Source organism: Desarmillaria tabescens, assembly GCF_030435595.1.
Source record: "Desarmillaria tabescens strain CCBAS 213 chromosome Unknown EV420scaffold_5, whole genome shotgun sequence".
In the NCBI taxonomy this organism is placed as follows: Eukaryota; Fungi; Basidiomycota; class Agaricomycetes; order Agaricales; family Physalacriaceae; genus Desarmillaria; species Desarmillaria tabescens.
Genome location: NW_026848304.1, coordinates 940,935 through 954,494, shown reverse-complemented (window position 1 = coordinate 954,494; position 13,560 = coordinate 940,935). Strand labels below are relative to the sequence as shown.

The window sequence follows — 13,560 nt, the reverse complement described above, 5'->3', positions numbered from 1 at the left end:
CTATGTCTATAGTTTCGTAGGAACCTTCACTTCCTCAGCAGGCCCGCGAATGTTTGCTCGGACGACACCTTCTTGTGTTGTAACAGCAACTAAGGTTCCACCACGGGTAAATATCTAAGGGTGATGTCAGTCAGACAAGACCGACGTTAAGTGAAAGCTATTGTCATACCTGCCCTCTCATGACACCGCGGCCTGAGGCTGCCCTCGGACATTCCATCTAAACAATCCACGTCGGATCCTTCTGGCCCCAGGTAGAGAAGCAGTGACTCACCGTGTACAGCAACCAATCACCGCAGTCAACGGTATCGCTGGTGACAAGGGAAGAAAGATGAGCTGACCTTAAGATGGTCAAGATACAAACTCACTCGTAAAAGTAGATGGCATGGTCGATGGTTGACTGCAACAAATTTATGAATGTCTGCCTCATTCGTTGGACATGCTTCACTCACAGACATAGCCAATGCCTCTGGGCCTTTCGAATAGCGTGTGAGACCTAAAATTCGACCAGCGACACTGATGCTTAATTCGCGACAAGACTGTCAGAGACTTGTAACCAGAAGAGAACTTCTCAAGGACTTACAAGTATAAATCCGATAGATAGGCGAGGATACACTGGGCCAATAATTAGGAAAGGCTGTCTTGGCTGTTTAATTGCACGGCGTACCTTTTGAAAATGCGGCTCATACTGGGGAATGTTCTTTGCTTTCATCCAATACATATACCTAGTACTGCCGTCCGAGGTTATTTCATGTTCCTTCGCTCGTTTGATAGCAATAGGGCTCTTTGTCCTCTCCTGTGCACATGGACTCTATGGGTATATAATAGGATAACATAATGGAAATCGTACATCTGCATATAATTTGAGGATATGCTTGATTCTTGCAGTCATGTTGTCTCTGTTGCTATCTCTGAGCATATGGTCTTCTTCAAGGTCGCATTCCTCTGGGGTCGGAACGTCGGGCATGGACCACTGGTGCGATGGCTGCCAAGGTTCAGGCTTTTGGAACGAACACATGAGGATGAATATCATGGATCCATTCTGCACGGCTTTGACACAAAGGGAGGTGTATGACCTTCCTTGACGGAGGCGTTCGACGTAGTAAACGATTGGGGTGGCGGGAGACGCGCTTGTGAGAAAGTAACACTTTGGGTTTGATAGATGAGTAGCTTTCCAGGAAAATGATGCAAGAATAGCTAACATGTAAAGACTTGGATAACTGTTAGCGTAACATCCTTGTGGTGAAAACGAGACATACATGTAAACCATATGCCGGATTCACGCAGTAAGTAGCAGAAACTAAAGCCTGACTGATGACCTGTCTGTGGAAAGCGAACAGCGAAAATGTTAATACGTGTCAAAATGTCGGACGGTGCCAGTCATACCCTCCAAAGACACCACGAGCACGGGTGGGCATCCAAAGGGATTTAGAGCGAAAGAGGTTCACTTCGAGCCGTTCTACCTCTAACGCAGTAGAGATTTGCTCATGTTCTGCTTGGTTATTGAGAGATGGGTCGTCCATCTAGACGGAAGGAATGCGAAGGAGAGGAAGATTGTTTACGCTCAAGGTCACATAAGTACAAGAAACCCGGTACTTCTGTCAAAATGGCATGCAGATCCGGCAAACAGAGTTAACCGGGGCCGGATCCGCGGCGACATTCAAAGTTCTTCAAATTCATACACAAATCCACAGTCATCGCATGTTTGTCTCGTCATGCCATCATCTCCTCGTTCTGCCGGCCCAAATTCATGAACGTGCTCTTCATCTTTTCTTCTCTGCCAGATCCCTTCCTTCGTTCGTCTGCGAAGATCTCTCAGTCCCTGCTCAAACTTCTTATTCTTCTTTCTCTTCTTTTCGGCCATCCGTCGTTCATATTCTGCGTCTAATTCTTCCGGTGATCCCCATTTCTTCCATGCGAAATCTTCAACTTGGCAACGAAGGAACAGCATCATATTAGCAAATGTAGATTTGTGGGGGTTTGCCTTTAGCAAATGCGGTAGAAGCTCTTGGTCGCGTAGTTCAGCTAAAAGACTATCAGAAGGTAATTCAACGCTGGATAGAAATACAAGTACCGTCTGTCAGAAGATAATCCTACAGCGAATAGCCATGAAGCAGGCCGTGATGATAACGCAAGCTACACACCTCTTTACATTCCGTCTTGGTGAGAAGACTGTATTTGTCTGGCTTTTCGTCTTGGCATCGTTTGCATATTAAGCACTTGAAAATGTTCTTATACGTGTGGTCGATATCTATAGTTTGACATTCGCAGCATTTCGGGTTCAAATCAGGATTTAATGAGATAGCTGGACGCGAGTCAGGATCATATAGCAAAAAAAGAGCGCTGAAGTGTACCTGGCTCTTGGTTCTGCCTTGCCCTCTGCCTTTCTCGTTCCTTCTCCTTCCGTCGGACCTCCTCGTCGGCATCTTTATCATCTTCGACAAGGAAACCGCCTTTGGAGTTAACCATTTTCGATAAGTCATATTCAAAGTATGTGCCAAGTCGCGAGTCACGCTGTAATGGCTGACTCGAGCTGGTAGGCGAGTTTGAAGTGGCAGGTGTTACTCCTATAGGTCGCTTTCTATTGCTGTTAAGCGAGGATGATGCAGATATTTCCTCTTCGCGTTGACGTTGCCTCTGCTTCGCTGCAGATATGTGTTAGAACGAGAAGACAATCAACTTGCGAGAACATACAGTATACCTTTCAGGCGATTGAGTTCGAATTGTCGAATCTGCTCGGGAGTAAGTGGTGTTGGCATGGTCTTCGGTGGAGGAGTCACTGGTCTGTTGACGTCGGCCATGGTGGGAGAGGGCAAAGCTGGTCGAGATGATTAAGGCTAGGCCAATTGTGGATTACCTGCCCAATTTGAATTTGGATGAGTAATTATTACAAGTCACGCCTGGCGCGTTTTCTCTATTGACTTGGTGGATTTCGTAGACTCAATGGGAGCAGGGTCCGTACGGCTTGAAAATTAGTAGCTTACAAGATACATACACTAACACACGTCCATGAACATACAAGAAAATCACCCTTCTTTAACAACCACCATAGCATCGTCGGGCACCTGCTCGATTGGAATCGTTGAATTACCCCCATTTTCGTTGTCCCCACTTGAGGTTGCGTCCGATGTAGGTGTATCAACCTCCATTTTCGTCGAACTGTTCGCCAAAAACCTGGCGATAGTGGTCTGTCCGCTCGGACCAGCATGTGCAGCGGTCGGACCCGCGGCTAATATTCCTACGCTCGGCATTCCGAACTTCCTCCCCATCGAACTACTCCGTTCTCTTGATCTACTTCTGCGCTCCCTGTGGCTAGCATGATTCCTTCGGCCGCCCTCTCCTTCGTCGTCAGAGTCCGATAGTTCACCGTCAGCTTGCCGCCGGACATCTAACAGTCTCTGAGGCCGGCGCATATCCTTCGGAATCAAATCGTCATCTTGGTTCAGGTCATCCATCTCGGCATCTATTGGTAACATCGGGATATCTGTTGGAAGGCGTGGTAAGGTATTCGTTCAGAGACTTTGCGAACTAGGGAAGCTATACCTTGCATTTGGACACTTGGTGGCCCGCCTGTATGTCTGAGGTTCTCCATGACTATCCGTTTGACACGTTCCAGGTATGCACGAGTGTTGAGATCATCCGCATTCGATGCCTTAACATCGAGTTGATAGTCTGGTCCAAAATATTCGTAGTACTCATTAACAGGTATATCTTGAATTGTTTCAACGACTTGTAGCAATAAAGTGTATATGTTAGACGCACCTGGTCCCAGTTCAACACCCGCTGCCAGTCCTGTTTCGTAAGCCCATGCACGGCTCACGTTGCGCATGGTGTATCCTCCTCCCCCCAAGAGCAGTAGAGGTTTGTTGAATGACTTCACAAATCTTACACAGTTGGCATGACCTCGCATAGAGAGATTGAGGCATCCAAGTTTGTCTCCTGCAAGGGAGTCAGTACCACATTGCAGCACTATTGCCGAAGGATTGTATGACTCCATAACCTGTCTTATAACCTAGACGCTTGTTGTGAGACTCTCGTGTTGTGATAATTAAAGGAAAACTTGCAGGTTCGAAGACTGACTTATAATTCTCATCGGAAACCCCGTCCCGGAGAGGAAAATTGAGGGCATAATATTTGCCCTTCATAACACCAACATCCTGCGAATGCGTTGGAAGGAGATCTTTGCGCGATGCAGTATGTCACATACCCTTAGTTCACCTGTTCCGGGAAAGAATTCGCCATATTTGTGGAAACTGCAAGTCATGACACGGTCGGTAGTGTAGAACGCTTCTTCCACACCGTCGCCATGATGTGCATCAATATCGATATATAACACTCGATTGTGGTATCTTTGCAAAGATTTAGCGGCTGATGGTGCTTTGTTTAAAAAAAGCATGCCTCAATAGTTCCAATATACCCAGCACGATATCTGGGCACAAGTCAGTCACGATAATAGCTTCAAGAATAAGACTTGCCGTTCACATAACAGAACCCGCTCGCCTCACTCTTCTTGGCATGGTGTAGCCCCCCAGCCCAATTCACAGCAATATCGCACTTGTCTCGGCTAAGCCGGGCAGCACCCTCTGCGAAAAACCGAGCAAAAGATTAGACAACAGGAACACCGTCCAGTAAGAAACCGACCCATGGAACCTCCTGCTGATATTGAGCAGTATTCAAACAACCCATCAAAAACTGGACAGTCTTCCCCAACGTTGTCTGTATAGGACAAGCTCAAGCAATGGATGATATGCACAGATAAACAAGACGGACATTTATGCTGCTCTTTTATGAACGAGTTCATATTGCTGGGAGTTATTCGATTGAGAAAATCGACGTATTCGTCTGAGTGAAACTGGGTCATTTCACGTTTTGTAGCGGGTTTGGCGCGCTAAAAAGAGGGTGAGGAATCAGCACTGCGGCAGAGAAACAACGTATAGATGGCGCACGAAAATCTCCATTTTCTTATACAGCCCGTAATTCATGACAAGTGAATGACACATTCGTATTCTCGTTGGTTTCATCCTTGAAATATCGTGTGGATAAAGGTCGTCTTGTTTGTGTTAAGACACTCACGGATGCCCTGGGCCATAATGGAATCCTCCGATGTCAGAATCGAAGAAATAGCACTGAAAAAGAAACAACTTGGTCAAAATGGAAGGCTGTCACAGTACTGGAAACGTACGACGCGTTTCTTTTGGTTTTCTCCATCCAACGGGGTCATCATCTTGGATATTTAGTCGGTGTTCGGCCAATCGAGAGCTAACGGTTGTTGATAGAATAGAAAAAACAGGATGTACGGGAATGCGAACGTCCAGATCTGTTTCGAAGATGGCGGTCAATGGAAGAAGTGCAGTGCACGGATTTGACGTGAGATCTGGAGTTCAAGGCATCATGCAAGTATTTGTCACACTTCTCAAATTTCAACAGTCGATCATGTAGAATTATATGTACAACCGGGACCTTATTAAATACAGCTGCAGCAGAACAAGAAAATGAGGGGAAAAAATCAAGACAGTCTAATACTTGGCCACGCCTAAAGGTGCCACGCGGTCTGTATATCGCCTGGTCAACGGAGGCCCATGGGCATAGTGAATCACCTGCCTTGGTAAAGTAAAGTAGAAGGGGCAAAGCCAAAGTCATCCGATAATTTGATACCCTGAAAGAAAGTCAATGTTGTTCTTGAGTAGGGTAAAAATGATACTCGCCAGCTCTCCTGCCATCACACGAACCTGGAAGCAGGGTGAATCGTTTTTCAGTGACATAGGAACTGAACGGCTTACCACGGACCAGTGATGAATGCAATGCAGCCCTGCAAACCATAGCTATAATGCGGAATAAGATATGTTGTGTGACGGGGACACAACTGATCCCGTACCTCTCTCCCGAATGTTGTTTCAAAGGTCTGTATGTGTGGGGTAACGGCATTGAGAGTTATGGGCGCCTGAAAATCGACGGTGGGCACTTTTTCTTCCAGAAGACGAATAGTTTCTAGCAGAGAATCCTTTGCTGCTGAACGGCTGCTTTCCATGGGGGTATTGCGACTCCTCGTGTCATAACAAAGGACATAGGGTGGGGGGGCTGCGATAGATGCAAGTAGAAGCTCAAAGTGATCTCTCGCGTGTCTGATATGCTTGCCTACTGGAATCAATACGAATGAACAGGGACCAATCCTGGAAAATACGCGCCTATTGTTGAGCCATGCAAGTACTGAGAATTGACAGTCAGCTGCTCATCAGACGTGAGGTGATTGTCGAGAACATCGACGGCCTGCAAGAGTAGGATCTTCGAGACAGACAAGAGCTGAGCCACATTTTCAGGGAGCTCCTGGAGGACAGACATGGCAGGGGACGACAATGATTCAGACTCCATCTTGCACGAGACAAAGGTCACATTTACCATTATGTACCGTTTTTATACCCGAAAAAACGTTCCAGTCGCATGTTGGAACACGTTATGATAGTGGATGCCATGCCAATAACGGATAATGAGCAGTAAAGGACATGTCGCTTATACTTGATATGACAGTAAAATACACATCACAATTTCTAAAAACATTGCTGTACCTGCTACCAAATTCCGAAAGGCCCAATGAAAAAATAGACATTCCGAACTCAAGGAGAGACGGATTCCGTCTTCCAGAGCATTGCCCTGACCGCATGCGGAGGGTGAGAGACTGGGAAGGGATGGAAGGACCTCGACCCGTCGTCGTCGCTCTGAGAGATGCAAAAACCTGCACAGCCACATCTCCGTCAAATTAAAGCCGGCCAAGATTGGAATTCTATTACCCTGGGTTCCCTGCTTTCTTCCGTCTACCACATCCACCGAAATGCTCACCGTCGTCCGGAAAGCTGGCACTTTGGCTCGCGTATGTCGTCTGCAGTGCTCTCCTCGCCGTCTGACACGTCTTCCAGGCTGCATCTGCAGGTCAGAGGCGTCTCCTCTCCATTCACGAATACCAGTCCGTCAATCTCCTCAACTCGGTACGTGGTATCGTCGTCAGCACTTGCATTCCCCTTACCCCACTATAGTATGGGATACCTACTCCCAAGAGCATTGCTGCCAAGACACCCGAGGAAGCCTTCGAGGTGGCAAAGAACTTTGGTAGGCCTTTATCCTCTGTCTTCCGACATAACCTCATATCGTCGGTATAGGTACTGACAAGCTAGTCATCAAGGCTCAGGTTCTGGCTGGCGGTAGAGGTAAGGGCAAGTTCGATACTGGACTTCAAGGTGGTGTGCACATGGTCGGCAGGTAGAGATACTTCGTCACTGTTCATACCTGGCACTAATACTTTGTGCAGCCCTGAACAGGCCAAGGACTATGCTTCGAAAATGTTGGGCTCCAAGCTCATCACAAAGCAGACCGGCGCTGGTGGTCGCGTTTGCAACGCTGTAAGTCTCGGAAAGTCGTGTCGAATCCCCACTTACACCCGGATAGGTGATGCTAGCGGAACGCCGCGATCCCGCTCATGAGTACTATGTCGCGGTCCTTAACGACCGTGTTTCTCAGGGCGTTGTCCTCGTTGCGTCATCGCAGGGAGGCATGAACATCGAGGAGGTTGCCGCGAAAGATCCTTCTGCCATTATCACCACACCCATCCCCTTCAAGGAGGGTTTGACTTCTTCGGCCGCTCTTGAAGTTGCTAAGAAGCTTGGGTTCAAGGATGGGGCCCAGCAGGAAGCAGCAGACATATTCGTCAACCTTTACAAGATCTTCAAAGACAAGGATGCGACTCAGATAGAAATCAATCCCATGGCAGAGACCAAAGACGGCCAAGTTCTATGGTATGAGCAGAATTTCTCCCAATTTTCAAATTTCTTAATCATTTTCCAGTATGGATGCCAAATTCGGCTTTGACGACAACGCTGAATTCCGTCAACCCGACATATTTGCCCTCCGCGATATTTCGCAAGAAGAGGCGTCAGAAGTGGAAGCACAGAAGGCCAACCTCAACTTCATCAAGCTTGATGGCAACATCGGCTGCTTGGTCAATGGTGCTGGTTTGGCAATGGCCACCATGGATGTGCTCTCTCTACACGGAGGTAACCCTGCTAACTTCCTCGATGTCGGAGGGTAAGATTCAGTTATCGCCGCGAAAGAACTTGCATTTATTTCAATGTCCGCAGAGGTGCAACACCTGATACAGTGAAGAAGGCATTCGAACTCCTGCTCGCAGATCCCAAAGTGAAGAGCATATTCATCAACATTTTCGGAGGTAGTGCACTTCCATACTGTGTTGATCTTATATTGACCGCGCCTACTAGGTATTATGAGGTGCGACTACATTGCCGAGGGTGTCATCAAGGCCACCAAGGAGCTTGCTATGACGATCCCGTTGGTCGTGAGACTGAAAGGTACCAAGGAAACGGAAGCCAAAGAGTATGTTCCAGTGATCGCATATGCTTCATGCAACTTATCTCCGCACAGAATGATCAAGAACTCGGGTCTCAAAATCATCGCCTTCGACCAATTAGACGAAGCCGCCGAATACGCTGTGAAAGTCGCTGTTTAGAAATATCTTCCACTTGTAGCCAGTTCTTCCACACATTACTCACATCACATCTGTCAATGCAATTTTGTTTTTTCAACATGTACTTCTGTTAGCGTGGTCAGAATAAGGCATTGGAAAATATAAAATTGAATGATATATATAAACGAGAAAAACAAGTACATTAAAAGTAATCAAAGCAAAGTTCACCAAGATGGCCGCATGAAAGAAGTCGAAGGTACCGGAGCATATGCACTGTTTGGTGGATGATGCGTCGGTGGATGAGCTTGACTATTGTCATTTCTCATTTGATTCCGAGCAGGCGAAGCCATCATCACCGGGCTCCCGTACATGTTCGGAGAGGCGTGTGGGATTCCGGGACTCATCATCATTGACATGCTTCTCCCACGGTTGGAAGCGGAATTTTGTTGAGGCGGGCTCTGCATATTCGGCACGGCGGGGAGGTACATTGGCTGGGCATTTGGGGAATATGCCATCAATGGCGGGGGATAAGGGGACGGAACGGGCCTCATCATTGCGCCGTGAGCCTGGGTCGTTGCGGAAGTAGGTAACGGCATCCACATAGCGGGTTGTCCATACAGCGGTGTCTGTCCGCTGACCTGCATTCGGCTGGGAACAGGACTATTCGTTATCGGATGTGGATATACGACGGGTGCTGGCGAATGGCTCATCATCGGAGAGCCATACGGAGGGTAGGGAGCCCGCATATTTTGATTCGAGGTTGGCAATGGCATTGCATACCCGAAATTCGGGGCTGGACGTGCAACGGGTGCGGACGTAGTGGGAGGTGATATGGTCAGCTTGTGGTTCGTAGAGCCAGAGGTGGACGGAACTTGTTGGAAGGCGCGGGTAACATCGTGCAGGGACATGCGAGAAGGCCCTGAAGATGTTGTCGGCGGCGGGGTCGCTCCATCTTCTGATTTGACATCTTGAAGCGTGAAAGGGACTGGATCGTCGGCGATGCCTTCAAGGGAATTTACAGGATGCAGTTCAGCCATGTTGGAGGTTTGCGACCATACTGCTTTCAGATGCTCAGGGTCGGGACCTCGGCCCGACATATTTAGTGAAGATCTGCTCCAAGTACTAGATGGCTGAGAGGGCGGTCCCTATTGGAGGCGGATCTGACTGAAAAGTAAAGATTCAATAATAATGAGATACTACTCAGTTGTAAGACTCACCGAATCGTCTGAGCTTTTGCCAGTTTGAACGAGGCTTGATGACGATGCTGGAGCTGGATCTGTTCTTTGGATGTGTTGCTCAGCGGAAGTGTTTTTATGTCCATCAGACCGAGAGTCATTTGAAGGAGTACGCCCTATCCCAGTCGTTGAACCATCTTTCGTCGATAGCCGTGGCTCCTCCAGTTCACTTGTAACGATGAAATTGACGAGAGGCTTCACATCAACGTCCGCGTCTACTACTTGGGAATCACGATAGAAGGCGACCGATGTCCCTGCAGGCATCTTCGGTTGCGGTTTAGTCCGCGGTGTGTCCCCTTTCACGGATGAAGGCGCAAGAGACGAGAAGTTGGCCGGAGGCGGTTCAGATTGTAGTACCACGCTAGAGGATCCCGGTCCTGGAAGGGAATTCGTCGGCAAGGGCGATGATCCAGGTTTTCTCCACGTTGAAGCGCCATCGGCCATAGTAGGTTTTCCAAACGCGCCAGCACCATTCCCTTTGGAGCCCAAATGGTTGCTCTCCCTAGACATTTGCGGATGCGCACCGGCTCTGGGAAGAACAACCCTGAACTTATTCTTCCCTTTGTACGGTTGCTTGCGGTATAAAACATCGATCACTGTGAAATCACGACGACTCATCCCGTCCACGGGTGGGTCAAAGGATAGAATATCCCACCGTACAGGGAACGCTCTGTTAAGCTGAGCTAACTGCTTCCTGGTAATAGGCTCCCTAGCTATTGACGTCTTGGGCAGCTTGACCGTAAAGGTATTCCAAACTGGTTTTGGTGACCGTGGAGGTTCTGGGGCTGTGGAATGGAAATTTTCTCGTGTTTCTACGTCAAGGTGTTGAGGTCGCAATGCAGGTGGCAGCCATCTGTCCTTGACCGTTTTCAAATTTGAAGGGCTTGTCGTTCGTGCCGGTAGAAGAGGCCTCTTTAGTTCCGGTTCCGGTCCTGGTTCAAGTGGGGGCTGCACAGATGCATCCTTATCACTAGCTTGCATGACATTCAACGCCCCTTTGATACGAGACATGACATCATCAAGGGCCGACATCGTAGCTTGATTGTAAGTAGACTGATATTTGGATGCTTTACTGGGCGATGTCTGGGCTGAAACGGACTCAGTGGATGGGGTGATTTCTGAGGGCGCCGGCACTTGTTGTGTTGGTGTTGGTGTCGATAGATGTGGATGCGTGGACGCTCCCGCAGCATCCTTAGCATCTTTCTCTTCTTGGGACCCCTTTCGTCTCCAAGTGTCGATATCGGCTTTAGATGAGGGAGGAGTTTCGAAGTTACCTGGTCTGTCGTCAAAGAAATCACTGGCGACAGGTCGCGATGGCTTTGAGGCTCGAAGTAGACTTTGATTACTTTTGGGTTCAAGAGAATCAGGGATGCCAACAAATTTGCCCATATCAGAGAACTCTACGACTTCAAGATCTGCTTCGGGGTCTTCTGCAAGAATCTGCACATGGTCTAGAGCGGAAACAAAAGCAGGCCCGTGATTTTGAGCCGTTGGAGGATTGCGGCTAGCGGCAACACGCGGCGACACCGGAGGAGGAGGTAAGGGAGTAGCATGGTTTCGCCACGACGTAGTCAAAGCTGCCGGGGCAGGACCTGAAGTGCTGGAAGGGATTGATAGTCGTCTGGACGCTGGTTGCCGTGTTCCATCCAGGCCTTTCAAAGAAGGTGGCCGCTGCAGTTGCGTCTTCTCTGATGCCGAAGATTTTATTGAATCGGTGGAGGGAGCTGTGACACCAACTGATTTAATTGCATCTTCGATGACGGCAATGACTTCCTGATCCTGGATAAAGTGGGTCAGTCGGTAGTCACCACGAAAAGGAATCATTCAACTTTGATAGGTTCTGAAACCGTTTTTGGTTTAGCTTCATTCGCAAGTTCTGCAGCCTTGCGTCGCGCTCGCTCTTTCTCCTTCTCTCTTTCTTCTTCCTCCTGTTGCCTACGTTGTTTGGCTCTGGCTGCAGCACTCTGCATCACATCTTTTCTGAGTTCATCGATATCAGGCCCAGTCAGTTGAGCGAGATTTTCGACACTAGTTGGAACGATGGAGGAAGACGCATGGGAAAGCACCGGAGATTGGGAAGGATGTCGAACGGAAGCAGCGCTTGATGAAGAAGGAGGGCCCGGTGGAAATCTCGACTCGCGAGGCGGCATACCTCCTTGACCAGTATTGTACGAATGAGGGTAATGAGGTGCAAACTGTCGTTGGCCGAAGTCTCTTGGCCCCGAGCCTGGAGGAGGGGGTGGTCCCATATTTGACATGCGCCGTCCACGGGTTTCATTCCCATTAACAGAACCTGGCTGAGAAAATGCTGACCGTGGGCTGGGGGGTACGTGCGCCATACCTGACCCATCCCTGCGAGAATAGTCTCTTTGTCTTTCAAAAGGAGCGGATCCTGGAACACCCATATGAGTGCGACCGCGCTCGCCGCTCTTCTGCAGTAGTTGGACATTGCTGTTCGAAGATGACGACGCGTCTTTGGATGCCTTAGCGTCTAGAATGGTAGCATCAGAATACCCTTTCTTCAAGGGGTAAGGACTTTGTCCCTGTCGCTGCGAGCTGCTGTACGGTTCTAGTCTATTCGAACGTTCGTTGAAAAGCACTCTCCCACCCTCTTGTCCAAACTGAGACGCATGTATCGTATTACCTGGAGAAGTGGGACTGGCGATGGATCCCCCGCTTGGACCAGAGTGAGGTACTCCTGCAGATGAAAGTGAAGGAGAACTTTTTGGCCAACTTCGGTCGAAATCATCGGCAAATCTCTCTTCTTTACGAACGGGAAAGCTGGAGGTTACAATTGAAGTGGATTCGCGTTCCCGCCTTGGACTGGTTCGAGAAGGTTCTCTGGAACCGGTTAATGACGGCGTTGAAGGTTTCGTTGGAGGGGTTTCTGCCTGTATCGACTTTGTATTGTCGTCCATCACCGAATTCGATGACGCCGTCCAGAAAATTGTCATCATCCTCTTCCATCTAATAAATTCAGTTTAGTTGCATGACAGCTAAGCTGAGAGAAGTTAACACGCACTTCATCCCAATGATGAGCATTTGGATCAAGATGCACGCCTCGAAAAGTATCAGCTTCCTCTAATCTTGCCTGTTTATGTGCCGCTGAGACTTCAGTGGATTCCTTCGCGTCCATCCCCTTGGCCTTGCGAGACACTTCAAACAGTTTACTTTTGGTGAAGACAATCATGAACAAGTAACGAACCTTGAGCAACCTCTGCCGCCGTCGGAAATTCACTCTGAGCGCGAACGCCCGAAGGCAAGGAAGCGCTGCTTCTGAGATTTCCCCAAACTGACTTGCCACTTGTCATTCCGTCTGTCTGTGAGATTTGGGAGGCTGCTCGAGGCTGAGGTTGAATCACCATTCCCGCGTGTGGAAGCTGCGGCGGACCATGCGTAGAGGTAGTTGGACCCTTGGGCTGCGATGAGGATGTCGCCTGCGCTGGGACACCATTGGGGGTGGTTGTAGGTTGTAGACCGGGTGCCACAGATGATGGTCGTGACCAACCGGGACCGGTCGTTGTTGAGGGCTGAGGTGCTGCGGTAAGCTTAGCAGTGACCAGTCTTGAGTGCGGGTATGAAGATTGCACGGAAGGTCTCGCTATCGCAGAATGTATAAATGTTTCATTTCATAGCAAAACTGATGTTACGCACCAGCCGACCCTCCCGACTTTACTTGTGAAGATGATGACGACGCAATAGAGTTTGCGGCCTGCGAAAAGTTCTTTTCGAGGAACTTCTTGCTGATATTCACAGCACTGAATCGTTTCGGGTGAGGCGCAGCCGTAATGCCGTTTGAAGGCAACTGTGCGACGGGTAGGGCGCGAAGAATTGAGAGAAGAAGATGCATCACCATTT

At 48.8% G+C, this 13,560-nt stretch overlaps 5 protein-coding genes across 5 annotated transcripts; 1 reads left to right on the top strand and 4 right to left on the bottom strand.

The window, feature by feature from the left end:
• Positions 1-6: 6 nt before the first annotated feature.
• Positions 7-2,798, bottom strand: EV420DRAFT_1475468 (thioesterase-like superfamily-domain-containing protein; the record flags this gene model as incomplete). The annotated part of the gene is made up of 15 exons (XM_060469279.1): positions 7-114; positions 170-217; positions 272-338; positions 366-397; positions 450-536; positions 581-643; positions 665-808; positions 848-1,144; positions 1,257-1,320; positions 1,384-1,520; positions 1,682-2,022; positions 2,072-2,090; positions 2,142-2,248; positions 2,352-2,642; positions 2,699-2,798. 15 exons carry the CDS (start codon positions 2,796-2,798, stop codon positions 7-9), a joined length of 1,905 nt encoding a protein of 634 aa, XP_060336349.1.
• Positions 2,745-5,405, bottom strand: EV420DRAFT_951581 (histone deacetylase complex, catalytic component RPD3). The gene is made up of 12 exons (XM_060484115.1): positions 5,180-5,405; positions 5,071-5,123; positions 4,944-5,019; positions 4,768-4,885; positions 4,639-4,713; positions 4,473-4,580; positions 4,396-4,426; positions 4,205-4,346; positions 4,062-4,154; positions 3,760-4,009; positions 3,541-3,708; positions 2,745-3,481 (listed from the first exon to the last, which is right to left on the bottom strand). Exons 1-12 carry the CDS (start codon positions 5,219-5,221, stop codon positions 3,024-3,026), a joined length of 1,614 nt encoding a protein of 537 aa, XP_060336348.1. The 5' UTR covers positions 5,222-5,405; the 3' UTR covers positions 2,745-3,023.
• A 1-nt stretch (position 5,406) lies between these two features.
• On the bottom strand, positions 5,407-6,785 carry EV420DRAFT_1513803 (uncharacterized protein). The gene is made up of 8 exons (XM_060471766.1): positions 6,561-6,785; positions 6,394-6,509; positions 6,183-6,321; positions 5,873-6,132; positions 5,778-5,819; positions 5,703-5,726; positions 5,599-5,653; positions 5,407-5,548 (listed from the first exon to the last, which is right to left on the bottom strand). Exons 2-8 carry the CDS (start codon positions 6,394-6,396, stop codon positions 5,514-5,516), a joined length of 558 nt encoding a protein of 185 aa, XP_060336347.1. The 5' UTR covers positions 6,397-6,509; positions 6,561-6,785; the 3' UTR covers positions 5,407-5,513.
• EV420DRAFT_1513797 (succinate-CoA ligase) lies at positions 6,786-8,590 on the top strand. Its single transcript, XM_060471765.1, has 10 exons — positions 6,786-6,862; positions 6,909-6,977; positions 7,026-7,098; positions 7,149-7,248; positions 7,298-7,388; positions 7,435-7,781; positions 7,831-8,070; positions 8,124-8,212; positions 8,262-8,376; positions 8,425-8,590. The coding sequence occupies exons 1-10, from the start codon at positions 6,824-6,826 to the stop codon at positions 8,507-8,509; spliced, it is 1,248 nt and encodes a 415-aa protein (XP_060336346.1). The 5' UTR covers positions 6,786-6,823; the 3' UTR covers positions 8,510-8,590.
• Positions 8,591-13,517, bottom strand: EV420DRAFT_1513795 (uncharacterized protein). Its single transcript, XM_060471764.1, has 7 exons — positions 13,357-13,517; positions 12,908-13,303; positions 12,725-12,858; positions 12,624-12,669; positions 11,532-12,589; positions 9,685-11,481; positions 8,591-9,612 (listed from the first exon to the last, which is right to left on the bottom strand). Exons 2-7 carry the CDS (start codon positions 13,065-13,067, stop codon positions 8,692-8,694), a joined length of 4,116 nt encoding a protein of 1,371 aa, XP_060336345.1. The 5' UTR covers positions 13,068-13,303; positions 13,357-13,517; the 3' UTR covers positions 8,591-8,691.
• Positions 13,518-13,560: the final 43 nt, after the last annotated feature.